The sequence below is a fragment of the Sciurus vulgaris genome (genome assembly GCF_902686455.1).
Source record: "Sciurus vulgaris genome assembly, chromosome: 5".
In the NCBI taxonomy this organism is placed as follows: domain Eukaryota; kingdom Metazoa; phylum Chordata; class Mammalia; order Rodentia; family Sciuridae; genus Sciurus; species Sciurus vulgaris.
The window spans coordinates 55,719,274-55,747,093 of NC_136465.1; the positions used below are offsets into that span (position 1 = coordinate 55,719,274).

The 27,820-nt window shown below is 43.6% G+C and overlaps 1 protein-coding gene and 1 pseudogene across 4 annotated transcripts in view; one reads left to right on the forward strand and one right to left on the reverse strand.

Annotated features, from left to right (window-relative positions):
* Window positions 1-17,041: 17,041 nt before the first annotated feature.
* PLPBP (pyridoxal phosphate binding protein) overlaps window positions 17,042-27,820 on the reverse strand; it is a gene marked incomplete at its 3' end in the record, with an annotated part of 68,079 nt that continues 57,300 nt past the window's right edge. For 2 of the 3 annotated variants that reach the window (XM_079140657.1, XM_079140655.1), the window contains 4 exons: window positions 23,373-23,507; window positions 21,090-21,232; window positions 20,137-20,235; window positions 17,042-17,727 (listed from right to left, as the gene is read on the reverse strand). In XM_079140657.1, coding sequence (XP_078996783.1) covers window positions 17,596-17,727; window positions 20,137-20,235; window positions 21,090-21,232; window positions 23,373-23,507 — 509 coding nt within the window. Of the gene's footprint in view, window positions 17,728-20,136; window positions 20,236-21,089; window positions 21,233-23,364; window positions 23,508-27,820 lie in introns of those variants that run through there. The other variant, XM_079140656.1, reaches the window with a different exon arrangement.
* On the forward strand, window positions 19,000-20,129 carry LOC306661610 (small ribosomal subunit protein uS15-like; annotated as a pseudogene). Its single transcript has one exon. The product of its transcript is annotated as a small ribosomal subunit protein uS15-like (transcript).

Consider the following 27,820-nt stretch of genomic DNA (forward strand, 5'->3'; position numbering starts at 1 on the left):
ACAAGACTTAAGTCATTTAGTCCTCACAATAGGGGGAGGACAATTATTTCAATAGAAAGGGAACCAAGGGGTGAAGAGACATCTGAACAGTCGCTTTCCCAAGAATATGTACTGGTAAATGAGAGAATTGGAATTTGAACACAGGGACTCCTGGTACCTTCCCCGCCCCCCCCTTCAGTGGTGGGGATGGAACTTATGCATGCTTAGGCAAACACTCTACCTCTCCCAGTCCAACATCCAGAATTTTAACTGTCATTTTCTAGAAATTCTTGGGACAAAAACAGCTCTCAATTCCCCCAAGAATTTCACTTCCCTTGAGGTTTGCTCACTCTGATTCCCTGGCTCTCTTTGAGCCAGATCTTTAAAGATGTCCACTTTCAAAGCAATAAGGGGTAATAGAACCAGGAACCCCTTTACTTCATCCCAGCAGAGCCAGAGAAGGCAGAAACTTTCCAAAGGAGCCTCACTAGGAAACCAGGAGAATGTAAAGGGGTGAATAAAGAATCCAAGAAGTGGGGCCAAGAGTGTAGTTCAGTGGCAGAGCCCATGTTTAGCAAGTTTGATGCCCTGGGTTCAAACTCTAATATTAACACCTGTAATCTTAGCTACTCGTGAGTCTGAAGCAGGAGGATTGTAAATTTGAGGTCAGCCCGGACAACTTAGTGAGACTGTCTCAAAATTTTAAAAAGGATTGTGGCTCAATGGTAAAGTGGTTCAATCCCTAGTACCACAATCAACAAAGATTTAAAAAGGGTAGGGATAACTGGGATGTAACTCATTTGTAGAATGCTTGCTAGCATTTGCTAGGCCCTGGGTTCAATCCCCAGTACTCACAGTACTGCAAAAATAAATACATAAACAAATAAAAGTGAAATTATAATTCCGAAATGGGGGTGGGAGGGTGGGGTGGGGGAGCCCTATAGCTCAGTGGTAGAGCATGTAGTTAGCATATGTGAGACTATGGGTTTGATTCCCAGTACCAAAACAAAAACAAAAACAAAAAGAAAGAAAGAATGAACCTACAAAAATCAGCCCATAGAGGCATCTGAAACTACAGTGGCATTTACTCAGCACTAGGCCCTGCTCCTTTCTGGGATCTGTCTGAGCACCCACCAGGCTGTTCACCTTTTAATTCTTAGGTTTTTAAACTCCTTTCTGTGCCTCACTGCCTTTCAGAGACAGAATCCTAACACACTGACTGAATGGTGCAAATATGATGTTCCTCAGGTGACCTCCTTCCCCACTTTCCTTGGAGGATGGCAATCCTCAGACCCTCTTACCTGTTCAGTACCTCCCTGGGGGAACTGCGCTGAGCTGCCTGTCCTGCTAGAACATTTGCAATGAGTGTTCATGTCAGAGAAAAGCTCATGTCTCAACCAGAAGGAATGAATCAGGATTGTGGGAAGCCACTCAGATAAATATCTGGGCCTGCAAGGGCTTCTCTTTGGTGATTAGATTCCACCACATGTAAAATACCTGTGTATAGTTTAGACTTTGTCACAGGAAAGGGTCATAATCTCTGTTGCTATTAAAGTCCTACTCTCCCCGACCCTCTCCCCACAAGGCACTGGGGATTGAACCCAGGGGCACTCTACTGCTGAGCTACATCTCCAGCCCTTTGTACCCAACACATTCTTTTTTCTTTTTCTTTTTCTTTTTTTTTTCTTTTTTTCTTTTTTTAATGCTGGTAGTGGGGCTTGAACCCAGGAGTGCTTTGCCACTGAGCTACATCCCTGTCCTTTTTTATTTATTTTTATTTTGAGATAAGAGTTGATAAGGCTAACCTCTAACCTCCTGCCTCAGCCTCCCCAGTCCCTAGGATTACAGGCCTGTGCCACTACACCTGGCCAGATTTGGTTTGATAGACCAAAAAAGGGCTAAGGAAAGCAGAAACAGAAAACAAAAAGCTGATAGTTGATTCAAATTACTTAGCTTGTAAAGGTTAAAGCAGAGGGAACTTCCTTATCTTGCTGGCTAAAACTGGCCTGTTGGGGGATTTGGGTATTATCTTTTCACGCTCCTGATTTCTCAGAAGGTCAGATAAAACAGCTTAATTCCAGTTTGGTGACATGGAACTTCAGCATGAGTGACTCCCTTTTGGTTTGGTCCGTCCAGCCTCTTGTAGGAGCTCATCCAAACCAACTCCTCCTGTAAATCTTAACAATCCTAGCTGCTTTGAGAGACTGTGGTGGGATTTTTATATTGTGTGGTATATTACAAACACGTATTGATTTTTCTCCCTGGCTCCTGCCTTAGAGATCCTAAAACCCTTAGAATTTCCTGAGTGGTAGGAATGTTTTAACTTCATTTCCCCCACAGCCGGCCCCCCAAGTTGCCCAGGCTGGTCTCCAACTCCTGGGCTTAAGTGATCCTCCTGCCTCAGCCTCTCCGAAAGTTAGGGCTGCTGTCACTTGTCCTGGCTAGGAGTGACTTTTAATAAGTCCCTTTGTGTCATATCTGAGTTTATGTTAATAGGGTAACTTAGGATGCATCTCCTAACATTGACTCAGCATGGGCTGGCCACCCAAAGCCAAATGAGTGGAGGGTTAGGACTTTCAGCCCCACCCACCAACCTCTAGGAAGGGGAGTGGGGAGCTGGAGATTGAGCTCTATAAAAAATTTTTTTTTCCTTTTTGTGTTCATGTCAGGGGGCACTAGGGGTTAAACCTAGGGGCACTGTACCTCTGAGCTACATCCTTAGTGTTTTTCCTTTATTATTTTGAGACAAGTTCTTGCTAAATTGCTAAGATGGTTCTTGAACTTGAGATCCTCCTGCCTCAGTCTGCCTTGTAGCTGGGATTACAGGTGTGTGCCACTCTCCTGGCTCTCTAAACACTTGTGAACAATGAGATTCAGAGACCTTCCAGGGGTGAATACATCAAGGTGCTGGGAGTGTGGCATGGCCAGAGAGGGCAGAGAGCTCCCACATACCTTACCCTGTGCATTTTATCCATTTAACTGTTCCTCAGCTGTACTGTTTTTGTGCTGTACTGTACTGTACTGTTTTGCTGGGGTTGGAACCCAGGGCCTCGCACATATTAAGCATGTGCATACCATTGAATTACACCCCCAGCCCAGAAATTCTTTCTTTCTTCCTCCTCCTCCTCCTCCTCCTCCTCCTCCTCCTTCACCTTCTCCTCTTTCTCCTTTTCCTTCTTTTTGGGTACTAAGGATAGAACCCACAGAGCCATATCCTCGGCCTCCACCCTTGCCCTTTTTTGACCCAGGGTCTTACTTAAACTGCCTTGACTGGCTTCAACCTTGTGATCTTCTTTTGCCTGGACCTCCTGAGTTGCTGGGACTAAAGGCATATGCCACAGTGTTGGCTTCTTTCATTTATTCTATGACCTCCCAGCTTGTCTCAATACCCAACAAATAATTAGAGGCATTTTTTTCACTTGACCAACTAAGTGTTATGGAGGTCTTAGTCGTGTATTTAAAAGTTCTTCACAGAGCATGTACTATGTGCCATGTGCTGTTTCAGGCCCTGAAAGTACCACAGTGAACCAAAGGACAGTCTGTGGTTTCATGGGGGCTAACAGTATAGCATAGGGAGACAGACAGTACTAAAGAAACAAATATACAGGCATAATCTGGTAGGTGATGAAAAGACCGAGGGAGCAAAATCAAGCAGGGCAAGGGTTGACAGATGATAGGAAGGCCTGTCTGACAAATTGCTCCTGGAGCAGAGTTCTGAAGGAATGAAGTAGCAGCCTACATGAATTTGGAGGGACAGAGCAACCAATAGAGAAGGGGCAGCTAGTGGTGGCAAGGTGGGAGGGAACTTGATGTGTTCAGGGGAGTAAGGGGGCTGGTGTGATGGGAGTGGAGGAAGCAAAAGGGAGACAAATAAAAACCAGGTTCACAGCGACAGATTAAGTTGGAAAAAGACTTTGAATTCTATTCCACACAAGAGGAGAAGCCAAGAGGGTTGAGAAAGGAAATAATGAGATCTGAATTAGATTTAAATTTCCTCTCTGTTGATGGATCAACTGTTGTCGGACAGTTTGGGGAGTAGGAGATGGTGAAGAACCAGCACCACAGTCTAGGGGAGAAATCATGACGTCCTGGGCAGATGACGTGGTGAGGGAGGTGACGAGAGATTGGGTTCTGGATATAGTCTGAGATCGGAGTGCAATATTATGGGATACTTATTTGGTTTTGCTCCCATTTTGTGGCATCAAAGTCCTAAAATCCTTGGAGTCTCTGAAACAATAAGTGCCTTCTTGTTGGTTAACGTGTTAACTGACAGCTGGCACTCTCTACTAGCTTTAGGATGGGGACTGGACACAGGAAAGACCAGGACAGGACTAGAGGGTGGGACTGAAAGTTACTTAATCTCCTGGGAGGAGAGAAGGGCTGAAGGTTGAGTTGATCACCTATGGTCAGTGATTGAATCAATTGTGCCTATGTAAAGAAGACTCTGTAGAAACCAAAAAGTACAGGGTTTGGTGAGCATTTAGGTAGCCATACACATAGAACACGTAGGGAGGGCGTGGAAGCTGTGTGCCCCTTGCCCTGTACCTTGCCCTAAGCATCTTTTCATGGGCAATCCTTGAAATATCCTTCACAGTAAACCAGCAAATATAAGCAAGTGTGCCCCTGAGTTCTATGAGCTACCCCAGTAATCAAACCAAGGAGGGAATCGTTGGGACCCTGATTTATGGCCTGTTCTCAGAAGCATAATCTCAAAATTGTTGGAGGCCCTCAACCTGTGTGATCGGATGCTATCTCCAGATAGCCAGTGTCAGGTCTGAGCTGCATTAGAGGATACCCAGCAGATGTCTGCTGCAGCATTGCTTGCTTACCTGGTGGGGAGGCATGCCCACACGTTTTGGGTCTCAGAATTTTTTGTATGTGAACAGAGGAAAAATGGTTTGTTTTCTTCTCATGGTGTCAAACAGGATTTTCTGAACCACAGATACAAGGATTTGTCAAGAACAACCCCTAGCTTGGAGTGATGGGTCATGCTATAATCCCAGCAATTTGGGAGGCTGAGGCGGGAGGGGCACAGGTTCAAAGCCAGCCTTAGTGAGACTATCAGCATTTTAGTGAGACCCTGTCTCAAAATTAAAAAAAAAAAATTAAAAAGGGTAGGGATGTGGTTCAGTGGTTAAGCCCCTCTGGGTTCAGTCCCAAGTACCAAAAAAAAAAAAAAAAAAAAAAACCAGAAAAGGAACGACCCCAAGATGTTTGGGTTAAGTTGTAGAAAAATAAAATTGCATTCAGTTCAGGCACCGTGGTGCACACCTCTAATCCCAGTGTCTTGGGAGGCTGAGACAGAAGGATCACAAGTTCAAAGCCGTCCTCAGAAACTCAAGGCGCTAAGCAACTCAGTGAGACCCTGCTTCCAAATAAAATACAAAATAGGGCTGGGGATGTGGCTCAGTGGTCAAGTGCCCCTGAGTTCAATCCTTGGTATCCAAAAAACTAAAAAATAAAAAAATTAAAAATTGATTCCTGTATGGTAATGTACCCTGTAATCCCAGTTACTCCAGAAGGATGGCAAGTTATGGGCCAGCCTGCATAACTCAGTGAGACCCTTTCTCAAAATGGAAAAAAAAAAAAAAAGTGGAATTGCCATTTACCAAGTTGCAGAAGGCTTAGGAAGAATAGGATCTGGGGAGGAAATCAAGTTTGACCTACTCAGTGCAAGGAAGACATGGCTGCTGCCCTCATGGAGTTGACAGTGTAGGAGGAGAGGTAGTTGTTGAATGGCTAAAGGATGGATAAGGATACCACTCTATAATCAGAAATTGTGGTAAATGCTTTGAAGGAAAAGGGGGGCATTAGAGAGAATAGTGGGACAGAGGGCCCTTGGTTTCCATGGTGTCAAGAAAGGCCTCTCCGAGGAGGTAACAGATAAGCTTACCTGAAGGATAAACGGCTGTTAGCCAGGTAAAGAGGGAGGTTGGAGCTTCCTCAAGTCTGGGAAGCCTTAGGAGAACCTCATGTTGTTGGAGGAAGGAAAGTGGGGAGACTGCGTCAGCGTGGGGTGAGGGCTGCAGGTGCTGCCTCCTCCTCCCCCTCCTGCTGGTCCTCCTCTCCTGGCCAGGGAGACACCTCTTCCAGCTCTAGGGATCCTCTGAACCAAGAAGCCTGGATCTCTCTTGCCCAGGGTCTTAGATAGCTCAGGAGGAGGTTTCCCCATCCTTCGTCTCATCAAGCCATGGAAGGAGGGTTTTTTCTCGGGGAACTGAGAGGCCATGCCCATAGGGGACTAGCTTCCCATCTGGCTTAGGGGTCTGTGACTGTTCTAGGGCCATGCGAGGGGCTGTTCCATTATAGCCTTTTCTCCCCAGAGACAGTGGAGAAGCTGAGACTCACCTGCTCCAAGACTATTCAGTTCCCTGAAAGGGGAGAAGCATCTCTAGTCGAGACAGGAGTGTGTGAGTGAGGGTGGAGGAAGGGAGAGGTGATGGCAGAGGGGAGAGAAGGAGGCCTGAGGCCAGATCCCCTGCCACTAATGGGGACCAAACCTAGGTCTTTATGCACATGCTAGGCAAGCGAACCACTGAGCTACATTCCTAGTCCTTCTTATTTTATTTTTTTAAATTTTGAGACAGGGTCCTGCTAAGTTGCTGAGGCTGGCCTCGAACTTGTGATCTTTCTGTCTTAGCCTCCTGAATTGCTGGGATTATAGGCATGTACCACCATGACTAGGTCCTGTCTCTTTTTAGATGGACATGATCTTTTTTTTTTTTTTTTTTTTTTTTTTTTTTTTTTTTTTGGTACTGGGGATCGAATTCAGGGCCTTGTGCTTGCGAGGCAAGCACTCTACCAGCTGAGCTATCTCAGAAGAACAGAGGGCTGGGGACTCGAACCTGGGCCTCCAGCATGAGAGTCAGGCACTCTACTAGATGACCTATATGGCCAGCACTCTGTCTCTTTTTAAAAGCTAAGGTCTTGCTAAGTTGCTGAGTCTGGCTTTGAACTTGTAATCCTCCTGCCTCAGTTTCCTAGGTAGCTAGGATGACAGGTGTGCACCACCAAGCCCAGCTTGAGGGCAGCATTTTTATTTTAATTTTTTAATTTTTTGATTATGGGGATTGAACCCTGGGCACTTTACCACTGAGCTACATCAGTCCTTTTTCTTTTTTATTTTGAAACAGGGTCTCTCTAAGTTGCTTAGAGCCTCACTAAATTCTGAGTCTGGCCTTGAACTTGTAATCCTGAACTGCTAGGATTACAGGTGTGCACCACCATGCCTAGTGAGGCCAGCATTCTTATACTGGTATGTGGTTGTGTGACTTCCAGGCTGTGGAAAAGAAAAGAAAGGAGGACAGCCACAGGGACTGGGGCTCTTGGGCAGGAAGCACTGCATGTACAGTGTTTCACTGACCTTTTTCCTCTAGTCCACATATGCTCTATGACTGTTACTCTTTCAGAGATGAGGACACTGGAATTCAGTGTGTGTGTGTGTGTGTGTGTGTGTGTGTGTTCGCGCGCGCATGTTGGGGTTAGGGAGGGTCTTCCTCTTTTTGGGCTTGGCCTTCCTCTTCTCTGTGTTACAACAGGGTCATTCATGGAGGAGTTGGGCTGGGGCCTGGCTCTCCTGACACTTCTCTCCATGCTACCTGCTACCTGGCATGGTAGTGGTGAGTGTCGGGAGTTGTGGACTATGGCCTCCCTGACCCAGGCTCCAACATCAGTACCCCTCACCACTCAAGAGGCCTGAATCAGAACTGAAGCAAAATAGAAGAGAGGGGTGTAGCTCATAGCTCAGCTATAGAGTGCTTGCCTAGCACGCTTGAGGTCCTTGGTCCCTCTTCAGCACTGCAAAAACAAAACCAGCGAGATGAGAGAAGCGCTGAGAGACGATGAGCGAGAGAGAGCGCGAGAGAGAGATGACTAGCTAGAGCCGATGAGATGATTGAGAGAGAAGAGAGAGAGAGATCGGAGGAAGAAAGAGACAGACAGACAGACATGAAGAAAACAGAAGGGGAACAAGAAAATTGCTGGGTGGAGAAAATTGCAGATCATATGCTAGTAAAGAGGAGGGGTGGAGAACACAGGGTAGGTTTGGAGTGTTTGGGGTCGTGCATGGGCACTGGGCCAGGTGGGGGCTGGTAACAGTGAGAAGTGAGCTCCCCTTTGCAAGGCGTGTGGCAGGGAGCCTGAGGTTGAGGCAAACCTCAAAAGTTTGTCTGGAGCTAAGCCTGCTTCCAGCTCTCACCACTCTTTTAAAAAGTTATTTTTATCGAAGTAGCACAGGCATATGGTTAAAAAATGGACTCGTGTGGAAGAACTTATAATTGAAAGCAATGGTCCCCTCCCCAGCTTGCTTCCCAGAGGCCTGGGCTTTTAGCTGTTCCTGCTTTAGTTCTCTTCTTTTTGTTGAAGCAGCTGTGGAACAAACCAACGAGGATTAGTACCCTGAGACATCTGCCTACCCCTTTTGATGGTGGTTTTTCAAATCCAGCTCTCAGGAGCTCCCCTTCCCAGTTCCCCATCAGGCCATAGCTCTCTCAGAGCTGTATGGAGATTTCCAAACCAGCTTCTCTGGGTCACTGTAACCCCCTTCCCAAACACTTGGCCTGAGCTGCGGGTTATGGAAGTCCCCTCCAGTTATGCTAGAGCCTCAGAGAAATGCCCCAATCCACACATAGTCTGTCAGTTTGGATTTTAAATTGACTGGAAAAGTCCATCTTTGCATGGAACCCTGATTCCCTGCAACCCCCTGCTTTTGGGGCCTTACTAGCCTGTGGGGGGCCTGGAACTGGCCCTTTTGCCTTGACTTCTTCATCATCTCCCTCTGCTTCTCTCCCTTCTCCTCCACTTTTCTTTGTGCTTTGCTTCTGCTTTCCCCTCAGTCTTCTTTGTGCCTCCTTCTCACACACACTCTCACTTCAGGGCCCTGGGTCTTCACTGTGGAAAGAAAAGGTAGAGCTTCTGGTAGGGGGTTGCCATTCTATTTACCAAGACCCAGGGCTGGGGGTGAAACTCAGTGGTAGAATCTATGCTTAGTGTTCATGAAACCCTGGGTTTCATTCCCAGCACCAAGGAGGGAAAAGTTATTTCCTCAGACTGTTGGTTCCTTCTTGGACTCTGGAAGGCCTATAGTGGAGGTTGGAGATGAACCAAGGGAGCCTTTCCCTAGAATGGAGCTTGGGGACTGCATTTGAGGGACTTTGGGTTTGCTGGAGTTCAGAGGCCCAGAATGTGTGAGCCACGAGTACTGGGGACTGAATTCATGACCTTGAGCATGCTAGGCAAGCGCTACCACTGAGCTACATCTCCAGCCCTACTTTTTGTTTTACTCTTGTCTAAATTTTGCTGTTTTTATACCCCAGACTTCAGTTTTGTTTTTGTTTTATTTTATTTGGTGCTGGGGATGGAACCCAGGGGCTCACCACCCGACCCACATAGGGCAAGTGCTGTACACTGAACCAAACCCCAGCCGTATACCCTGGTCTCTTAGTTAGATTTTTTCTTTCATTTAAACCTGGGGGAAGCCCAGTGCAGTGGCATAGGCTTATAATCCCAGCAACTTGGGAGGCTGAGGCAGGAGGATAGCAAGTGCAAGGCCAGCCTCAGCACAATTTAGAGAGAGACTGGGGACGCTAGCTCAGTAGCGAAGCCTTCCCAGTACCAAGTAAATAAATAAATAATTAAAAAAAAAATCTGCGGGGAACTGCAGGAAGGCCTGGATGTCCATGTGTTGGGCAGCAGTTACAGGGAGGCAGGTCCTTGTTCCCAGTACAGTCTGGTTATATCAGCTGTCATCCATGAGCCACCCACGAGGGGAGTCTGTCTTGGGGACATGGAGATTTAGTGGCCTCTTGGAGGGGTCTGCCTTTCTCGGCCTTAAGAGTTTCAAGTTTCCACTTTTGAAGGAAGGCAGCAGTTTTCCTGAAGGTCCTTATCTGCTCTGTCCATCAAAGCTCCACCCCATTTTTCCATGGAGATTCAAAGGGTCAAGAGGGCAAAGACACTGGGTAGCTGATATGTACACCTGAACTCTGCATGCCAGGCTTTGATGCGTGTCCACCTGAAGTGTAGAATCATGTGTAACTGCCCCTGACTTTTTTTTTTTTTTTTTTTTTTTTGTAGTACTGGGGATTGAGCCCAGGGCGCTTACCACTGAGCTGCATCCCCAGTGCTATTTATTTTTAAGTTTGAGAACAGCGGTCTTGCTGAGTTGCCCAGGCTGACCTTGAACTTGTGATTCTCCTACGTCAACCTCTCAAGTCACTGGAATTATACATATGCACCATCACTCCTGGTGAAACCATATTGTTCTTAATATCACCCCCTACTTAATGCCCTTGGTGGGTGCCTCAGCTGAGGAATTTGGCCTGAGGATTTTACAGATGAAAATAAAATTTGATTTGTGACTTAAAAAAAAAAAAAAAAAAGAATTTTGACCTAAGGTAATTTGGCTAGTAAGGAAAGGAACAGATTTGAGATTGAAACCCAGACAGACTGAATCTAGACCCTTGGAACAACCCTGTGGCTTACGTGCACGTGTGTATTGTAAACAAGTGTATGTGTGTTTGTGGCTGTGTGTGTATTCATGCATACGTGTGTGTATGAGTTTTGCTGTGTGGCTGTGTGTTTGTGCCTGTACGTGTATCTTTGTGTGTTTGTGTAGCAGCATGGGCTGTCTACTTAAGACTCCTGCAGCTCCTCCCTCTGTAAGTATGTCCCTGAACTTACTGCATAAAGTGCTTTTGATGACTGGGTTCCTTGAAGTGGACACAGTGAGAGCCCTGTTCCCCACTCCCCATTCCCTGCCCTAGGCTCTGGGCCTCAGCTCAGAGGGCCAAATGCCACATTGGCTGCCAAAGTGGGTCTGGGCTTCAGAAGTGAGAGTGCCATGCTGCCGGGCACACACTCAGTTCTCGGAGAAAAGTCCATGACTGGTCACAAGGAGGCACACACAGACATACCTATGAAGGCCCCATACCCAGAGAGGAAAAAGGTGGCTATCATGTAGACCCTACTGCCTTCTACTCACAAACCTGCAACAGGAAGGGAGCCAGATGCAGGCTGAGCCATCTTCCTGCCAGGCAGCTCCACCAAAGGAATCCCTCCATGCCCATGAAGTCCCCAAATCCCAAACCCTGGCAGCAGCTTCAGGGTGCTGGCCTCTTCCCGCCTCCTCCCATAGGGCTGGTCAACGTAGTAATGAGAAGCATGGCCACTCAGAGATCTCAGCTTTGGAATTCTTCCTGTTTCCAGTGGAGAAGGATAAGGGGGATCCAAGGGAAAGGCAGATCAAGATAGGATATGGAGCTGAGTGTGGTGGCACATGCCTGTATTCCAGTGACTTAGGAGTCCAAGGCAGAAGGATCACAAGTTCGAGGACAGTGAGACCCTGTCTCAAAATAAAAAATAAAAGGGGCTGGGGATGTAGCTTAGTGGTAAAGTGCCCCTGAATTTAATCCCAGTAGAGCGGGAGTAGGGGAGAAAGACAGAGATATCATTGGGGTTAATCCAAGGGCCCACAAATTGGCACACACTTTGCCTTTTTCTCCACTGTGAGAGTGGTTCGCTTATGGAGATCTGAAGGAGGCAGGAAAGCTACACCAGCCCAGGGTGAAATGGGGCCATGGGGCTAGCTGGGGTTGCAGACCCGGAATGGCAGCTCTCTGTAGTCTGGGGGAGGCTGTGGCCCAGCTGAGAAACCCCCTTCCCTGAGCCCCCAGCCCATCCAGCTGTGGAGTGCTATTGGCAGAGGCTGCCTCTCCAATCTCTGGCTTTATCTTCCCAACACATTGAAACCATCAGGCCCTAGCCCTTGACTGCAGCCTGCCTGGTTCTGTCCGTTAGAGATGTCTCAGAAACAGTGTGCTTTCATCCAAACCAGACCCTGCCCTCCTTAGACTCCCCACTTGCAGGAAAGGGGGGCAGGCCCCCACTCACGCTCCAGTAGCAGACCTTGTTGACTGTTGACTCTTGTCCTCCATTTCCCATACCCCTCTGAAGGTGTTTTGAGGCCACCTTCCACTCTGGGCCCCTGGCTCTACCCTCATCTTCCCAAAGGAATTTTTGTCCATGTTGGCTGAAATAGGGAAATTCAGGGCCCCCAAATACCGAGCTGCTCCATCAAAGCAGCAAGCACCCTTCAGTGCCTCATGTTCTGGGGAAGCCAAATCAAAGGCAAGCCCTGAATTCCTCTTGCCTCACGGCCAATAAAAACCTTGCTTTGGTGCCGGCTTCCTTTGCTGAAATCAGATATCCTAGTAATAAACAAGTCCGAAAGGCAGGGGAAAGCTCTCGCTTCTTTCTGCTGATTAGTTTTTCTTCCTTTGAAAAAAGGTCTTCCTATAACAGGATGCCTGCCCTAGAAACTTGAGCACAAGAACTGCCGCCCTGGCCTGCCCTGCCCTGCACACCCACCCCTCCAGACCTTCCCCCTGGGCTCCCGCGGGTGGGGTGGGGCCCTGATTCTCGAATACTAGAGATGCTTAGCTCAAGGGCAGGTCAAAGCAGCTGGGGGAGAAGAGGTCTCACTGGCTGGGGAGATGGTACCCACTTACAGGGGTAGTTGAGTTCCTGGTCTTTGGTTGCTGGTGTCATCAGAAGTGGAAAAGTAAAGTTATGACAAGCATGAAGACCCTTCTTTCTGAAACAGTTTCTGAATTCTCCATATACAATGGGGTCATAAAAAGCTCGACACTGTGGGTTTTTTTAAAAAAATTTTTATGGTGCTGGGGAATCAAAGCTAAGGCCTTGCACATGTTAGGCAAGCTCTCTACCAGGAACTACTTTCTCAGCCTTGTGGATTTATTTATTTTTGCATCACTGGGGCATGAAACCATGGCCTTGGGCATGCTAGGCAGGTGCTCTAACCCCCGGGCTATATCCCCATCCTTGTGGGTTTTAATGTTGGAAAGCCTGACTAAGCAGATCTTGAGGCATCTGAACAGATGGTTTGCAGAAAAATTCAGGGTTTGGCTTTCTGGGACACTTTGCTCTTGCACATCAGCCCTTTCTTGTCCTTGTCCAGTCTCTGGGCAAGTGGTCCTCTCCACAATGTGGCCCTGCTGTCAAGGAGTGCCCGCCCCTGATGTGCTGACATTCTCCTCTTCTCCCCCCAAATAGGTTTTTAAGTGACTTCGCTGTCAGAAGATGCTATTCTGTTTGTTTTCCTTCTGACACTATCTCTCCGGAGAGTTTCTGGTCAAGAGAATTATGTTGAGCCTGCAGATTGCAAGAGAATTGTGCCTAATGGGGAACAGACGGACAAGACACCTTTCATGTCCAGCCAAGTTTCTTTTCCCTACCTCTTTCTCTCTCTCCCACTTCTCATCTTCCCTTTTTGGCTTCAAAGTTGGCCCTGGTTTATGCATGTTTTCTTCGGTACATCTGCTGAATAAGGTCACACATTGATTTTATTTTGGAGATTGGCAGCTGGGTCAAGCTCAGCTCTGAAGCTGGAGAGCAACACGTCATTCCTTGGAGGGCGGTTGGGGGCAGATGCTAGCAGGCAGCTGGCATGGGTGTTTCAGCTAGCTAGTGTGACCTGAGCCATTTGAGAGGCATTCAGGCACCCAAAATGTGGTGTCTGCTTCCTTAGCAACTCAAAGCTCAAGAGCTTGAGCTTGTAAATTTATTTTAAATACAAGAAAGGAGTATGGTGGCAATGCCTGTAACTCCAGTTTCTCAGGAGGCTGAGGCAGGAGGGCAAGTTCAAGGCTGGTCTCAGCAATTTAGCAAGAGCCTGTTTCAACACACACACACTCACACTCACACTCACGGTGGTGGGTGAGGGGAGGCTAAGAATGTAGCTCAGTGGTAGATAGCCCCTGGGTTCAATCTCTAGCACTCTCTCTCCCCTCTGCTTCCAATACAAGAAAGGTGTCAAAAACTCCCTCCCTTCATTCCCACACATGTCACTTGATCTCTGCTGGACTTTATAGGGGAAAAAAAGGTGTTAGCTTAAGGTCCCTTGGGACCTCAAAGTGACTTTAACCTTGCAAATGGCTACTCAACCATATACAGCTATAGTATATATGTGATGATACAAATGGGACAGGAAAGGAAACCCGTTTCTTGGACTGGGGGGTGTAGCTCAGTAGCTCAGTGGTGGAGCACTTGCCTAGGATGTGCCTACAATGCACAAAGCCTGGGTTTGAACCCCAGCACTGAGAAAAATCCTTTTTTTCTTTACCTTTGTGTTCCTTCAAGGAGGGCAGATTAGTAAATCATTTTGGAGGATGGTGGTTTGGATTCTTTTACCCTTAGTCATGAGGCTGATGTAATAGCATTCAACTGATTTCATGGTAAAGACAGTCACCGTTCTCAGAGCAAACCATTTCCAATTGCATACTGGCAACGTCCCACCCATACTGCAGTCCTTCAGGAATTATCCTTCCCCTCTAAAAGATTTGGTGGGAAGAACAGGGTTACTTGTTTTCCAAAGGACAAAAATGTCTTGGGTTTTAAGAATGCCCCGTTCTGACCTCATTCCTTCTGTGTCTAGTCTTGGGTAACAGAAATTGACTGCTGGTTCAGCCCTGGGGAGCGGGGGTGGGAGGGAGGGCACAGTTTTGCACACTGTGAACCCCGCAGGCTGTGGGAGAGTTTGAATTTGGAGGAGGAATGTGCATGCCAGGGAAGTGGGATGATGGAAGGGAGGCTAATCCCACTCATGGTTGAGTTTAATTCTCTCCTTCCTTCTCACGACCACTGCTTGTGGTTTGAGTTTGTTCTGCATTAAGATGTATCAATTCTCAACTAACACAACAGGCTAAAAAAATGCATATTTGTTTTATGTGATATAGCTCTCTAATGTTAAAGCTGCAAATCTAAGAATGCTACTTTTCAGTGATTAAAGCCAGAGATAGAGGCTGGAGATGTAGCTGTGATAGAGCACTTGACTAGGACATGAGAGGTCCTGGGTTCAACCCCTGTACTGCAAAAAGCCAGGGATAGAAGATACCATGGTAGTATAGTGACCAAGCAGTGGACCAGAGAAATCAGAAATCTGGAGTTTATTTCTTACCCTGCGACCAACTTGCTCTGACCTCAGAAAAGGAGGGTCCCTGTCTGGGTCTCATTGCCTGTCCATAAGGATACTGACAAGTAGCCTAAAATACACGACAATCTGTCATGAGATTAAAATGAGAGAATATGAGGGATAGTGCTTATAGACTATGAATGCTAAAAAAAAAGAGAGAGAAAAAAGGGGAGGGGATACAACTTAAGAGGTTGCTTTAAGAAGTGTGATTAAGGCAGCCAGGTTTGGTGGCCCATGCCTATAATCCCACTGCTTCAGGAGGATCGCAAGTTTGAGGCCAGCCTCAGCAACTTAGTGAGGCCCTGTCTCAAGGTAAAACATGAAAAGGGCTGGTTAAACACCCTTCAGTGGTTAAACGCCCTGGGTTCATTCCCCAGTACTAAAAAACAATAAGGTTAGGGGTGCAAATCAATGGTATAGTGATTGCCTACCATGCAAAGGCCCTGGGTTGGATACCCAGCACTACCCAAATAAATAAAAAATCGAGAGAGAGAGAGAGAGAGAGAGAGAGAGAGAGAGAGAGAGAGAGAGAGAGGGAGGGAGGGAGAGGGAATGAGACTAAATAACCAGGGTAAATTGCTGACAGTGGAGCCCCAGTACTTGCCCCAGGTTAGCCAATGTCGCCATCTAGAGGCAATTCAAGAGTTTCTTGAAGCCAAAGTTATTTCTTTGTAATTCCCGAATCATCATTTCATTTTTTCATTTCCTTGCCCTAGAAGTTCAGAATCTCTTTTTCATCCATGGCTTGGCTTTGGCTGCATCTGTGATCCAAGAAAAGCCCTTCTTCAAAGCCCAGGCTGGCAAGTAACAGGCGCAGCTGCTCCCTGTCGGTTCCAATGCCCACCTCCTGTTAGATCACTCATTACACCAGATCATAAAAAATAAATCTTTTAATTGCTTTGTAATTGGCACAGATGGTATAATTCAAACTCACATTTTTATTTAACAGACTCTGAAATATCACACTATAGCTCTGATTGAAACAGTACAGGACTCATAATGGTGTGTTACAAAATTACATTCAGCAGCAGCATCATGTTCTCAAAGTTATTTCATAAAATTAAAGACTAGGACTTGAATAAATAAGAGAAAAAGCTATCTAGAAAATAAACAACAACCCACACTGAAGCCATCTGTCATGACTATTAGAGAATTGTGTTTTCTGGTTTTTGAAGACATCAATACTTTATTAACAATCAAGAAGAGCTGCAAAATTCTGCCTTATAAATTCAGTGGGGAGCTGTAAATATGCCTAGAAAATGCTCCCTTAGAAAGGGAAGGTCAAAGGAAGGTGCTGTTGAAACCATGTGCCTGAACTGGCTTTAAAGACTCCATCCCCACCACCTCAAGTACTGGGAATAGAATCCAGGGACTTGTGCATGCCAGGGAAGTGCTCTACTACTGAGCTATACCCCCAGCCCTTTTTTATTTTGAGACATGATCTTGCTAAATTACCCAGGTGGGCTTTGTACTTAGGATCCTCCTGCCTTAGGCTCCCCAGTGGCTGGGATCACAGGTGTGCACCACCATGCCTGGCTAGAACTTTCATTTCAGAGGAGGGGTGAAATTCACTATTTTTTTTTTGCTAAAAAATCACCAGAAAGAGGGTTATGGTGGAGGAGAAATTGTATTAAATTCTATCGCTGTAGGTTCTAAAGGAAAAAGCTCAAAATCCTATCTGTTCAGGAAGATGACAGAAAGACCAAAGTCTTATTTACAGTTAACCCTTATAATTTCAGGGTCATTATCACAGTGGTCAATGACACAACCTCTCCCTAGCAAAAATTGTGTTTTGAGCCTTAATTTGAGCCACTCTTTATGTTACCTACATTGACATTCCAGAACAGCAAATACCTTCCCTATCTACTGAACAGCAAAGTAATGTTACCATTAAGTAGGGACTTGTAGCAAGTTTATAATCATAGGAATTTTCTATTAAAGTGGGAGGAGGGGCTGGGGAGATAGCTCAGTTGGTAAAGTGCTTGCCTTGCAAGTGCAAGGTCCTGGGTTTGATTCCCAGCACCGCAAAAAAAAAAAAAAAAAAAAAAAAAAAAAAAAAAAAAAAAAAAAAAGGGAGGAGGGTGGGGGAATCCCTCTGACTTCCATAATTATAGGCATCAATGACACCCCCAGTACTGGGGATTGAATCTAGGTCCTCACACATGCTAGGCAAGTGCTTTTCCACTAAGCTAATACCCAGCCCTTTTATTCTGAGACTTGCTAAGGGTCTAAGTTACATAGACTGGCCTCCAACTTGTGATACTTGTCTCAGACTCCCCAGTAGCTGGGATTATAGGTGTATGCCACAACCTTTGGCTCAGTGACTCAAATTTTAACTTGAAAAAGAGATTCACAGATTGGTTGGTGCTTGTCTATAGAATTCAACATTAAACTCACTTTCCAGCTACTGATTTGGTATCTGCTCTGTAGATGAGACTGGATTTTTCAAATTTAATCCAAAACCATTGCTTGAGGCAAGCTTTCCTATGTCAGATGGTTTCCATCAACACATGTAATCATCAGCGCTCTATCAAGGTCACAAGAGAGCATGACTGGGCTGTAATATGGCAAATATCAAAATGAGAATCACAGTTAGTGCATAGGTAGTCTTCTTGGTTGTCCTTGGCTCAGTGTTCCTGTGCTACCCCCACTGGGGCCTTTAGGTCTGCTGTACTCTTGTCCAGGGCAGGTTTCTTTGAGAAATCCCGTGCTCCAAAAATGGTGCTTCCTATCCGGACATTTGTAGATCCTACTTCAATCTATGAGAAAGAAGAGAGAGTATTGAGGACTGATTTCTAAAGAGGGAAATACAGTTCATCTGAAACTGCCTTTCCTTCTGGCTCTCCAGAGGTTTCTATGAAGAACACCATAATGCAGGAATAGGTATCTATGGGGTGTGGCTCTCTCTGGGGAAGTACCATCTATGAGGAGGTATTTAGGAAGCAGGTAATGATTTCTTTGGTTTTCACAGGGGTTGGGGAGTTCAAAGGCATTTAGTTCAGTGGATACCAGGGCTGCTGGATATTGGAGGTATGTAGGATATTAACTGCACAGTGAAGCGCTCGCTGTCTCAGTCTATGTGCCTTTCCAATGTGCTGTGGTCAGATAGATGAAAAAGCCTCATTATAATTATTTGAGCACAGAACCTAAGTCCATTTCATTTATAAACAGAAATAATTTTATATTAGTTTAATATATATAATTTTCCAGGAATGCAAATTCATACTTTAATTTTTTGGAACTTTATAAAATTATTTACTATTTCATTGTTATTATTATTATTTATTATTATTATTATTATTTTGGTACTGGGAATTGAACCCAGGTATGTTTTACCACTGAGCTACAACCCCAGCACTTTTTATTTATTTTTTACTTTTTTTTAATTGTAAACAAATGGGATACATGTTGTTTCTCTGTTTGTACATGGCGTAAAGGCATACCATTTGTGTGATCATAAATTTACATAGGGTAATGTTGTTTGATTCATTCTGTTATTTTTTCCCTTCCCCCCACCCCTCCCACCCCTCTTTTCCCTCTATAGCACTTTTTATTTTTTAAGACATGTCTTGATAAGTGGCTTAGGGCCTCACTAAGTTGCTGAGGCTGACTTCAGCCTGGTGATTCTCCTGTCTGTCTTCCAAGTCACTGGGATTACAGACATGTGCCACCATGCCTGGCTAGTTATTTACTATTCAATAAACCCATATATATGTTGCCAATAAATATCCTCTTATCAGTTCATGTTTACAGCTGCTGAATCATGTGAATCTATACATGATTAAGTATCAGACCACTTTGTTAAGATTTACTGTTATTCTGGGCATGGTGATGCAGGCCTGTAATCCCAGTGGCTTGGAAGGCTGATGCAGGAGGATTAAGAGTTTAAAGCTACCTCAGCAACTCAGTGAGACCCTGTCTCTAATTAAATATAAAAAGGGCTGGGGATGTGGCTCAGTAATTAAGTGCCCCTTTTTTCAATCCCTAGCACACACACACACACAAAAAAAGAAAAAAAAAAAAAAAAAAAAAAAAAACCCACAAAAAATTGTCATATATCCATGCCCTGAAGTTTACATGATGAAATGCCTTTAAAAATTAGTTTAGGGGTTCTTTTTACTGCCTGACTGCTGCCATCATGGGTTGCATGCATGCTCCTGGGAAGGGCCTGTCCCAGTCGGCTCTGCCCTATTGCCACAGCGTCGCCACCAGGTTGAAGTTGAAGTCTGATGACGTGAAGGAGCAGATTTACAAACTGGCCAAGAAGGGTCTGACTCCCTCACAAATTGGTGTGATACTGAGGGATTCACATGGTGTTGCACAAGTACGTTTTGTGACTGACAATAAAATCTTGAGAATCCTTAAGTCCAAAGGACCTGCTCCTGATCTTCCTGAGGATCTCTATCATTTAATTAAGAAAGCAGTTGCTGTTTGAAAGCATCTTGAGAGGAATAGAAAGGATAAGGATGCTAAATTCTGCCTGATTCTGATACAGAGTCGAATTCACTGATTGGCTCGATGCTATAAGACCAAGTGGGTCCTCCCACCAAATTGAAAATATGAGTCATCCACAGCCTCTGCCCTGGTGGCATAAATTTGTGTATGTATTCAAGCAATAAAAGCATTGTTTAACTAAAAAAAAAAAAAAAAAAAATTAGGGGCTGAGGCTGTAGTTCAGTGGCAGAGTGCTTGCCTAGCATGTGTGAGGCACTGGGTTCGCTCCTTAGCACTGCAAAAATAAAAACAAAATAAAAGAAAGGCATGCTGTCTATATACAACTGCAAAAAGAATTTTTGAAAAAATATCAGTTTAATTTCTTTCTTTTTTTGGTGCCCTGGATAGAACCCAGGGCTTAGTGTAGGCTAAGCATGTGCTCTACTACTGAGCCTGTAGTTTAATTTGTTACTTTCTTTTAGATTACACTCAGGGAGTTACACTCAATTTTTAAAAATTAGATGTCATGCTATATTTTCTGTAAATTTTCTTCAAAAAGAACAAAGGGGGAAAGGGGGAATGTTAGAATAGTTGAGAATGTTAGAATAGTTGGGACTGAGTACCCTGTTACTGCAATGAGGCATTTCAAAAGTTTACCCATCAAAAACCTACTCCTGCTTCATCCTTTTGGGTCCTACTCTGAAGCAGAAAAGGGCACCCAGAAGGATACTTACTGCATGCTGGAAGTCCATGGACATGCCCATGCTCAGCTCAACTTGGTCGGTGGGGATGCTCAGCTTTCTACACAGCTCCTCTCGCAGGGACAGTAACACCTGACAGAAACACAAGTGTGACACCCACTTTATTCCTGCTGTGTCTAATGATGTCTGAAAATGGCCAAATCTCAAAATCTCCGAAGAAGATTATTTATTCCTCATGACTATGAGGCCTGTCAAAATTGTCAGAAGTTCTTACAAATGCTTTAGCAAAATCCCCCACTTTCAAGAAAACTATTGGGGCTATGCATGTAGCTCAGTGGTATAGTACTTGCAGGAGGCCCTGGGTTCAATCCCTAGCACTGAAAACAAAACAAAATAGAAAAAATCAGCAATGGAAAAAGAAAACTATTAGTCATTAGGAAGAAAAAGCTAGTACCTTTAAAAACTATGTGAGCCAATTTCAAATTAGCTAGAAATGTCTGTCTGTGGGTGTTTGGGAACCTATTGTTTCCTTTCCCTTATGAGAAGAGTTCAGAAGAGGGTTATAATATCTAACAGGCAATATGTGGGATGTCTTTTTTCTCACACAGCTCTTAAAATTTTTTAAAAAATTAAAGCATTATAGTTATACATAGCAGTTGGGTTCATTTGACAAAATTCATATATGTATGGAATTTGATTTACTCCATTTCTGTCACCATTCACTCCCCACTCTCCCACATTTCCATCCCTCCTCCCTCCCCCTGTTCTCCTTCTACTCTGATTTTCCTTTTGCTCATTTATTTATTTATTTATTTTTGATGGGTACTTTTTATATATATGGAATGTCTTTGAAGTTACCACAACAGCCAGCCCAGGGCCTCATTCATGCTACCTGTGCTTTAACATGGAGCTATACCCCCAGTCCCCAGATCCTCCTTCTGCACATGAGTAATCCCTCACCCCACCCCTCCCCTGGCCCCCAGTACCTGGAAGTCGGGATTTGGTCCTTGATTAAGATCATGCCCAAAGCTTCCTATGGTCATCAGTCCCACGAATTCCAGGCTGGGACACTTGGCATTTATGTGTTCCACCATGGCTATTGTCTCTGAAGGTGGAAGGCCATGTTTACCTTCACAAAAAGAAGCAGAAGACAAATAAACTGAAATGCCTTAAACAGCCAGAAGAGGAAGGCTCCATTTTCTTTCCTTCCTTCTACCAGAGGAGGTAACTCTCAGATGAGGACCTCATGGAATATGTTATTGAGTCCTAAGGAGCAACTTTAGGTTTGGTGTTCTGTTGCTACCCCTGGCCAGGTTCTGAATTTCTCAAGGAAAGAGCTATAAATTGGAGTCTCTTTATTCCATCTCAGAATTTTAAGTTATGGATTTTTTTGTGTGGTGCTGGGGGAACCCAGGCCTTTGTTCATGTTAGGCAAATGCTCTATCTCTGAGCTATATCCCCTGCCTTTTTCCCCCACCCTGTGGTACTAGGGATTGAACCTAAGGGTGATCTACCACTGAGATACATCCCTAATCCCTTTTACTTTTTATTTTGAGACAAGGTCTCAGTAAATTGCAGAGGCTAAACTCAAACTAGTGGGTAATCCTGCCTTAGCTTTCTGAGTAGCTGGTATTATAGGCATGTGCCACCATGCCTGGCTTCAAACATTTATTCTTTTTAAACTTATTTTTAAAGCTCTACTTTGGTTTTTGTGTTGTGTTTTCTTTTCTTTTTTTTTTTTTTTTTTTTTCAATTGTTGAGGGACCTTCATTTTGTTTATACATGGTGCTAAGAATTGAACCCAGTGCCTCACACAAGCTAGGCAAGCGCTCTGCCCCCAAACATTTATTCTTAACAAAAAGATGCTTCCAACATTTTATGTATATATGTATGTGTTTACTTACTTACCCACCAAAACATTACTTCATTTATTTATTTATTTACTTACTTACTTGTGACACTGAGGACTTTATCCTAGAAGCACTCTACCACTGAGCTGCATCCCCAGCCTTGTTTTTCATGGGCCCAGGGATTAAACTGGGGGCACTCTACCACTGAACACCACCACCAGGGCCCGCCCACCAGTCCACATTTTAAAATTTTGAGACAGTCTTGCTGAATTGTAGAGGCTGGAGTCAGACACTCTGGTCCTTCTCTAAGCCTGGTGACTAGCTAGATTTATGGACATGTGCCACAATGCCTGGATTCAAACACTTATTTTTAACAAAAAGCTAAGGAGGAAGATATGTGGGGCTCTGTGCTTACAGCTTTGCCTGCATCACCATATTCAATCTCTGCCATATTCTCTGGAGTGGGTACTATTATGATACCATTGCCAGACAAGGAAAATGAGGTACAGAAAGGTTAAGTAACTGACCCAAAACTACAAAGCTGGAAAGTGGTGAAGCTCAAGCCCAGGGTCTGTCTGATTTTAAAGGTCATAATCCTTTTCACTATGTTAAGCTCTTAGCCCAGGCCTTGTAAGATAGTCATCAGCTGGTGCTCACAGGGGTTTTTCTTTTATTCTCTTCCAATACAACACTAGGTAATTTTGTTAAATCCTAAGAAGTATTACACATGTAGCTCTACAATCCCTTTCAAGAGTGATGATGACCTTTGGGAATTTTCAGGAGATCAGAGTCAAAAATTCTTCTTCTTTTCTTTGGTACTGGGGATTGAACTCATTGGTGCTCTACCAGTGAGCTAACAATCCCCAGTCCTTATTTTTTGAGACGGGGTCTCACTAAGTTGCCCATGCTGGCCTTGAACTTGTGATCCTCCTGCCTCAGCCTTCCAAGTTGCTGGGATTACATATATACCTGCCACTGTACCCAGCCACAATTCCTCTTTTAGTTTTTTTGATACCAGGGATTGAATCTAGCAGTGCTTAACCACTAAACCACATCCCCAGCCCTTTTTATTTTGAGACAGGGCCTGGCTAAATTGCTGAGGTTGATCTCTAACTTATGACCCTCCTGCCTCAGCCTACAAACTGCTGGGATTACAAGTGTTTGCTACCCCACCTGGCTATGCACAATCCCTTCTTGATTCCCTCTCCTCCCCCAAATTAAGATATAACAAACCAGAACGTATTAAAGAATTGTATATGGACTGGCTTGCATAACATTACACTTCTACATATAGTAGCTTGGAGGCCTGTGACTTCTTTCTACAACTTCATGGGTCAGATACTTATGCTCATCATTCTCCTTGAGCTTTAGTCATCCTAAGGGAGGAAAAAAATCTACAATTCAGGTCTGGTCACTTACTGTCCTCTCCACTGGTGTTAATCTGGACCATAACCTTCAACCTTTCAGGAGAACCTTTTTTCTGCCAGGAACTGTTCACTTTGTCTGCTAACTTCATAGAATCCACTGTTTCCAGCATGAAGAGGTTGGGGACAGCTGTAAATGAGAAACAGACAAGATAGCTAACATTCAATAAGTCTTTGACTTGCTATATGGAAAAATAGCCCAGGAAAAGAAAAAGACATTTAAAGCTCAGTTCCACTAAAGAGACAAACATGAGAATTTACAAGATATAAGTTCAGACATTAGACCATCCCTGTCTTATCAACAAAGATGAATAAGGAAAGGGAAACAGACATACCACAATTAGGAGGCATATGTACCCAGGCTTTATGAGAGGATGATAATTTGAGAGATTCTGAATAACAGGTTTCATCTGATTAAGTCTCAGTTCAAACAGAGAAAAAGGTGTAGGTGACAAGAAAGACTAACTGGTGGAAGCCAAAATGCATGACATCAATGTGTTCTTAAACTTTCTGGGACGCAGGTATTCTTGAGTGACAGGGATATCAAAATGACCAAAACAATGAAAGCTAAGCGGTTCACTGTAGTCACTGAAGCCATCTCCTTTTTCTCAAAGTGTATGTGAGATGAAGTTATCAGCTTTGCCTCAGATAACGATCAACAGAGACAGGCAACACCAACTATTCACTTTTTTTTTTTTTTTTTTGTGGTACCTAGGGGTGCTTGACGGCTGAGCTACTTTTTTATTTTTTATTTTGAGACAGGGTCTCACTAAGTTGCCCAAACTGGTCTTGAACTCCTCCTGCCTCAGCTTCTTGAGTTGCTGGGATTACAGGTCCAGCTATTTTTTTTCTCTCCATGCTGGGGATAGACCCCCAGGGCCTGTGTGCATGCTAGGTAGGCAGTCTACCACTAGAAAGTACCCTCAGCCCACATTATCTTTCTTTTCTTTTCTTTTTTATGAGACAGGGTCTCATTATGTTGCCCATATTGCCCAGTTTCCTGCTTCAGTATCCCAAAATAGCTGGAACTACAGGTGCCTGGCCTGTATTCTTTTTTCTTTTTGTAACAGGGTTTGAACCCCGGAGTGCTTAACCACTGACCCACAGCCTCAGTCCTTTTTAAAAAATGTCTTATGCGTTTTGCGGGGACAGGGTTTCACTAAGTCACCTAGGGCCTCACTAAGTCCTTGGGCCTTGATAAATTGCTGAGGCTGGCTTTGAACTAATGATCCTCCTGCCTTAGACTCCTAAACTGCTGGGATTACGGGTGTGTGCCACTGTGCCCAGCTGAATCATTTCTTTTTAACAGTTCACAAAATACTTTTATCTCTACATAAGAAGGGAAAACTGAGGTAAAGAGCAGTCTTTTTTTTTTATTCAAGTTTGCAAAATTAACAAATATTAGAGTTGCAAGTTAAACAAATGCAAATTGACTCCATTTTCTTTTCTTTTTGTGGTCCTGGGGACTGCTCTACTACTGAGCTACACCCCTATCCCTTAACTCCATACTGTCTTTTTTTTTTCTTTTTAATCTGTTCTTTTTAGATATATATGACTAACTCCATAATATTAACACTGAATTTGAGCTCAGTCTACTTTGCTTAAGAAAACATAGATTTAAAGAAATGACAAAGTATATTTGTTTGAGTTAAAAAAAAATTAAACAATGTAGAAGCATATGTAAGAGTCTGATGATGGGTGGCATATGCTTCTAATCCCAGCTACTTAGGTGGCTGAGGCAGGAGGATCACAAGTTCAAAGCCAGCCTGGCCAGCTTAGCAAGACTGTCTCAAAATAAGAAATGAAAAGGGCTGGGGAGGAAAAAAACCCAACTTCCCCCTCAAACCAAAGCAAAACAAACAAACAAAAAAACAATGGGGGACGTGGCTTATTGAAACCCTGGATTCAACAGGATTAAAAACAGGATTGAAAACAAGATTAAACAGGAGAAGATGGTAAGAAATCATGAACAGAATCTACAAGAATTATGGGATATCATGAAAAGGCCAATTTAAGAATTATTGGGATTGAGGAAGGCTTAGAGAAACAGACCAAAGGAATGAACAATCTATTCAATGAAATAATATCAGAAAATTTCCCAAATCTGAAGAATGAAATGGAAAACCAAGTACAAGAGGCTTATAGGACTCCAAATATACAAAATTACAACAGACCCACACCAAGGCACATTATTATGAAAATACCTAACATACAAAATAAAGACAGAATTTTAAAGGCTGCGAGAGAAAAGAATCAAATTACATTCAGGGGGAAACCAATAAGAGTACCAGCAGATTTTTCAATCCAGATCCTAAAAGCTAGAAGGGCCTAGAACAACATCTACCAAGCCCTGAAAGAAAACAGATGCCAACCAAGAATCTTATACCCAGCAAAACTTACTTTCAGATTTGACGACGAAATAAAATCCTTCCATGATAAACAAAAGCTAAAAGAATTTACAAAAAGAAAGCCAGCATTACAGAACATTCTCAGCAAAATATTCCATGAGGAAGAGATGAAAAACAATGATGCAAATCAGCAATGGGAGGAACTAGCCTAAAGGAATAGCCAAATAAAGAAGAAACCATGTCAAAAAATAAAAATGAGTCAAATGACTGGGAATACAAATCATATCACAATAATAACTCTGAATGTTAATGGCCTGAACTCATCAATCAAAAGACATAAGTTGGCAGATTGGATTAAAAAGAAAAATCTAACAATATGCTGCCTGCAAGAGACTCATCTCATAGAAAGAGATACCCATAGACTAAAGGTGAAAGGATGGGAAAAAACATACCATGCACATGGACACAGCAAAAAAGCTGGAGTATCCATCCTCATATCAGATAATGTGGACTTCAAGCCAAAACTAGTCAGAAGGGATAAAGAAGGACATTACATACTGCTTAAGGGAAGCATAAATCAGCAAGACATAACAATCATAAATCTATGCCCCGAACATTGGCTCATCCATGCACATTGAACAAATCCTTCTCAATTCCAGAAATCAAATAGACCACAACACAATAATACTAGGCGATTTTAACACACCTCTCTCACCACTTGATAGATCTTCCAAACAAAATTGGAATAAAGAAACCATAGATCTCAATAACACAATCAACAATTTGGACTTAGCAGACATATATAGAATATACCACCCAACAAAGAACGAATACACTTTCTTCTCAGCAGCACATGGATCCTTCTCTAAAATAGACCATATTTTATGCCACAAAGCAAATACAAGAAGATATACTACCTTGTATTCTATCAGATCATAATGGATTGAAATTAGAAATAAATGACAGAATAAAAAACAGAAACTTCTCCAATACCTGGAGATTAAATAATACGCTATTATATGATGAATGGATAACAGAAGACATCAGGAGGGAAATAAAAAAATTCTTAGAAATAAAGGAGAACAAAGACACATCATATCGAAATCTCTGGGACACTATGAAAGCAGTACTTAGAGGAAGATTTATTTCATGGGGTGCATTCAACAAAGGAAGTAGAAATCAACAAATAAACAACACTACAGCTCAAAGCCCTAGAAAAAGAAGAGCAGACCAACACCAAAAGTAGTAGAAGACAGGAAATAGTTAAAATCAGAGCCGAAATCAATGAAATTGAAACAAAAGAAACAATCGGAAAAATTAACAAAATAAATAGTTGGTTCTTTGAAAAAAATAAACAAAATTGATAAATCCTTAGCCACATTAACAAAGAGAAGAAAGAGGGAGAAAACTCAAATTACTAAAATTCGGAATGAACAAGGAAATATCACAACAGACACGAGTGAAATACAAAACATAATTAGAAGCTATTTTGAAAATCTATACTCCAACAAAACAGAAAACCTCGAAGACATCAACAAGTTTCTAGAGACATATGAATTACCTAAACTGAACGGGGAGGATATACACAACTTAAATAAATCAATTTCAAGCAATGAAATAGAAGAGGTCATCAAAAGCCTACCAACAAAGAAAAGTCTGGGACCAGATGGGTTCTCAGCCAAGTTCTACAAAACCTTTAAAGAAGAGCTCATTCCAATACTCCTCAAAGTATTCCATGAAATAGAAGAGGAGGGAACCCTCCCAAACTCATTCTATGAAGCCAATATCACCCTGATACCTAAACCAGACAGAGACACATAGAGGAAAGAAAATTTCAGACCAATATCCTTAATGAACATCGACGCAAAAATTCTCAACAAAATTTTAGCAAATCGCATACAAAAATATATTCAAAAGATAGTGCACCATGATCAAGTGGGTTTTATTCCAGGGATGCAAGGTTGGTTCAACATCCGGAAATCAATGTCATTCACCATATCAACAAACTTAAAGTTAAGAATCACATGATTATTTCGATAGATGCAGAAAAAGCATTTGATAAAATACATCATCCCTTCATGCTCAAAACACTAGA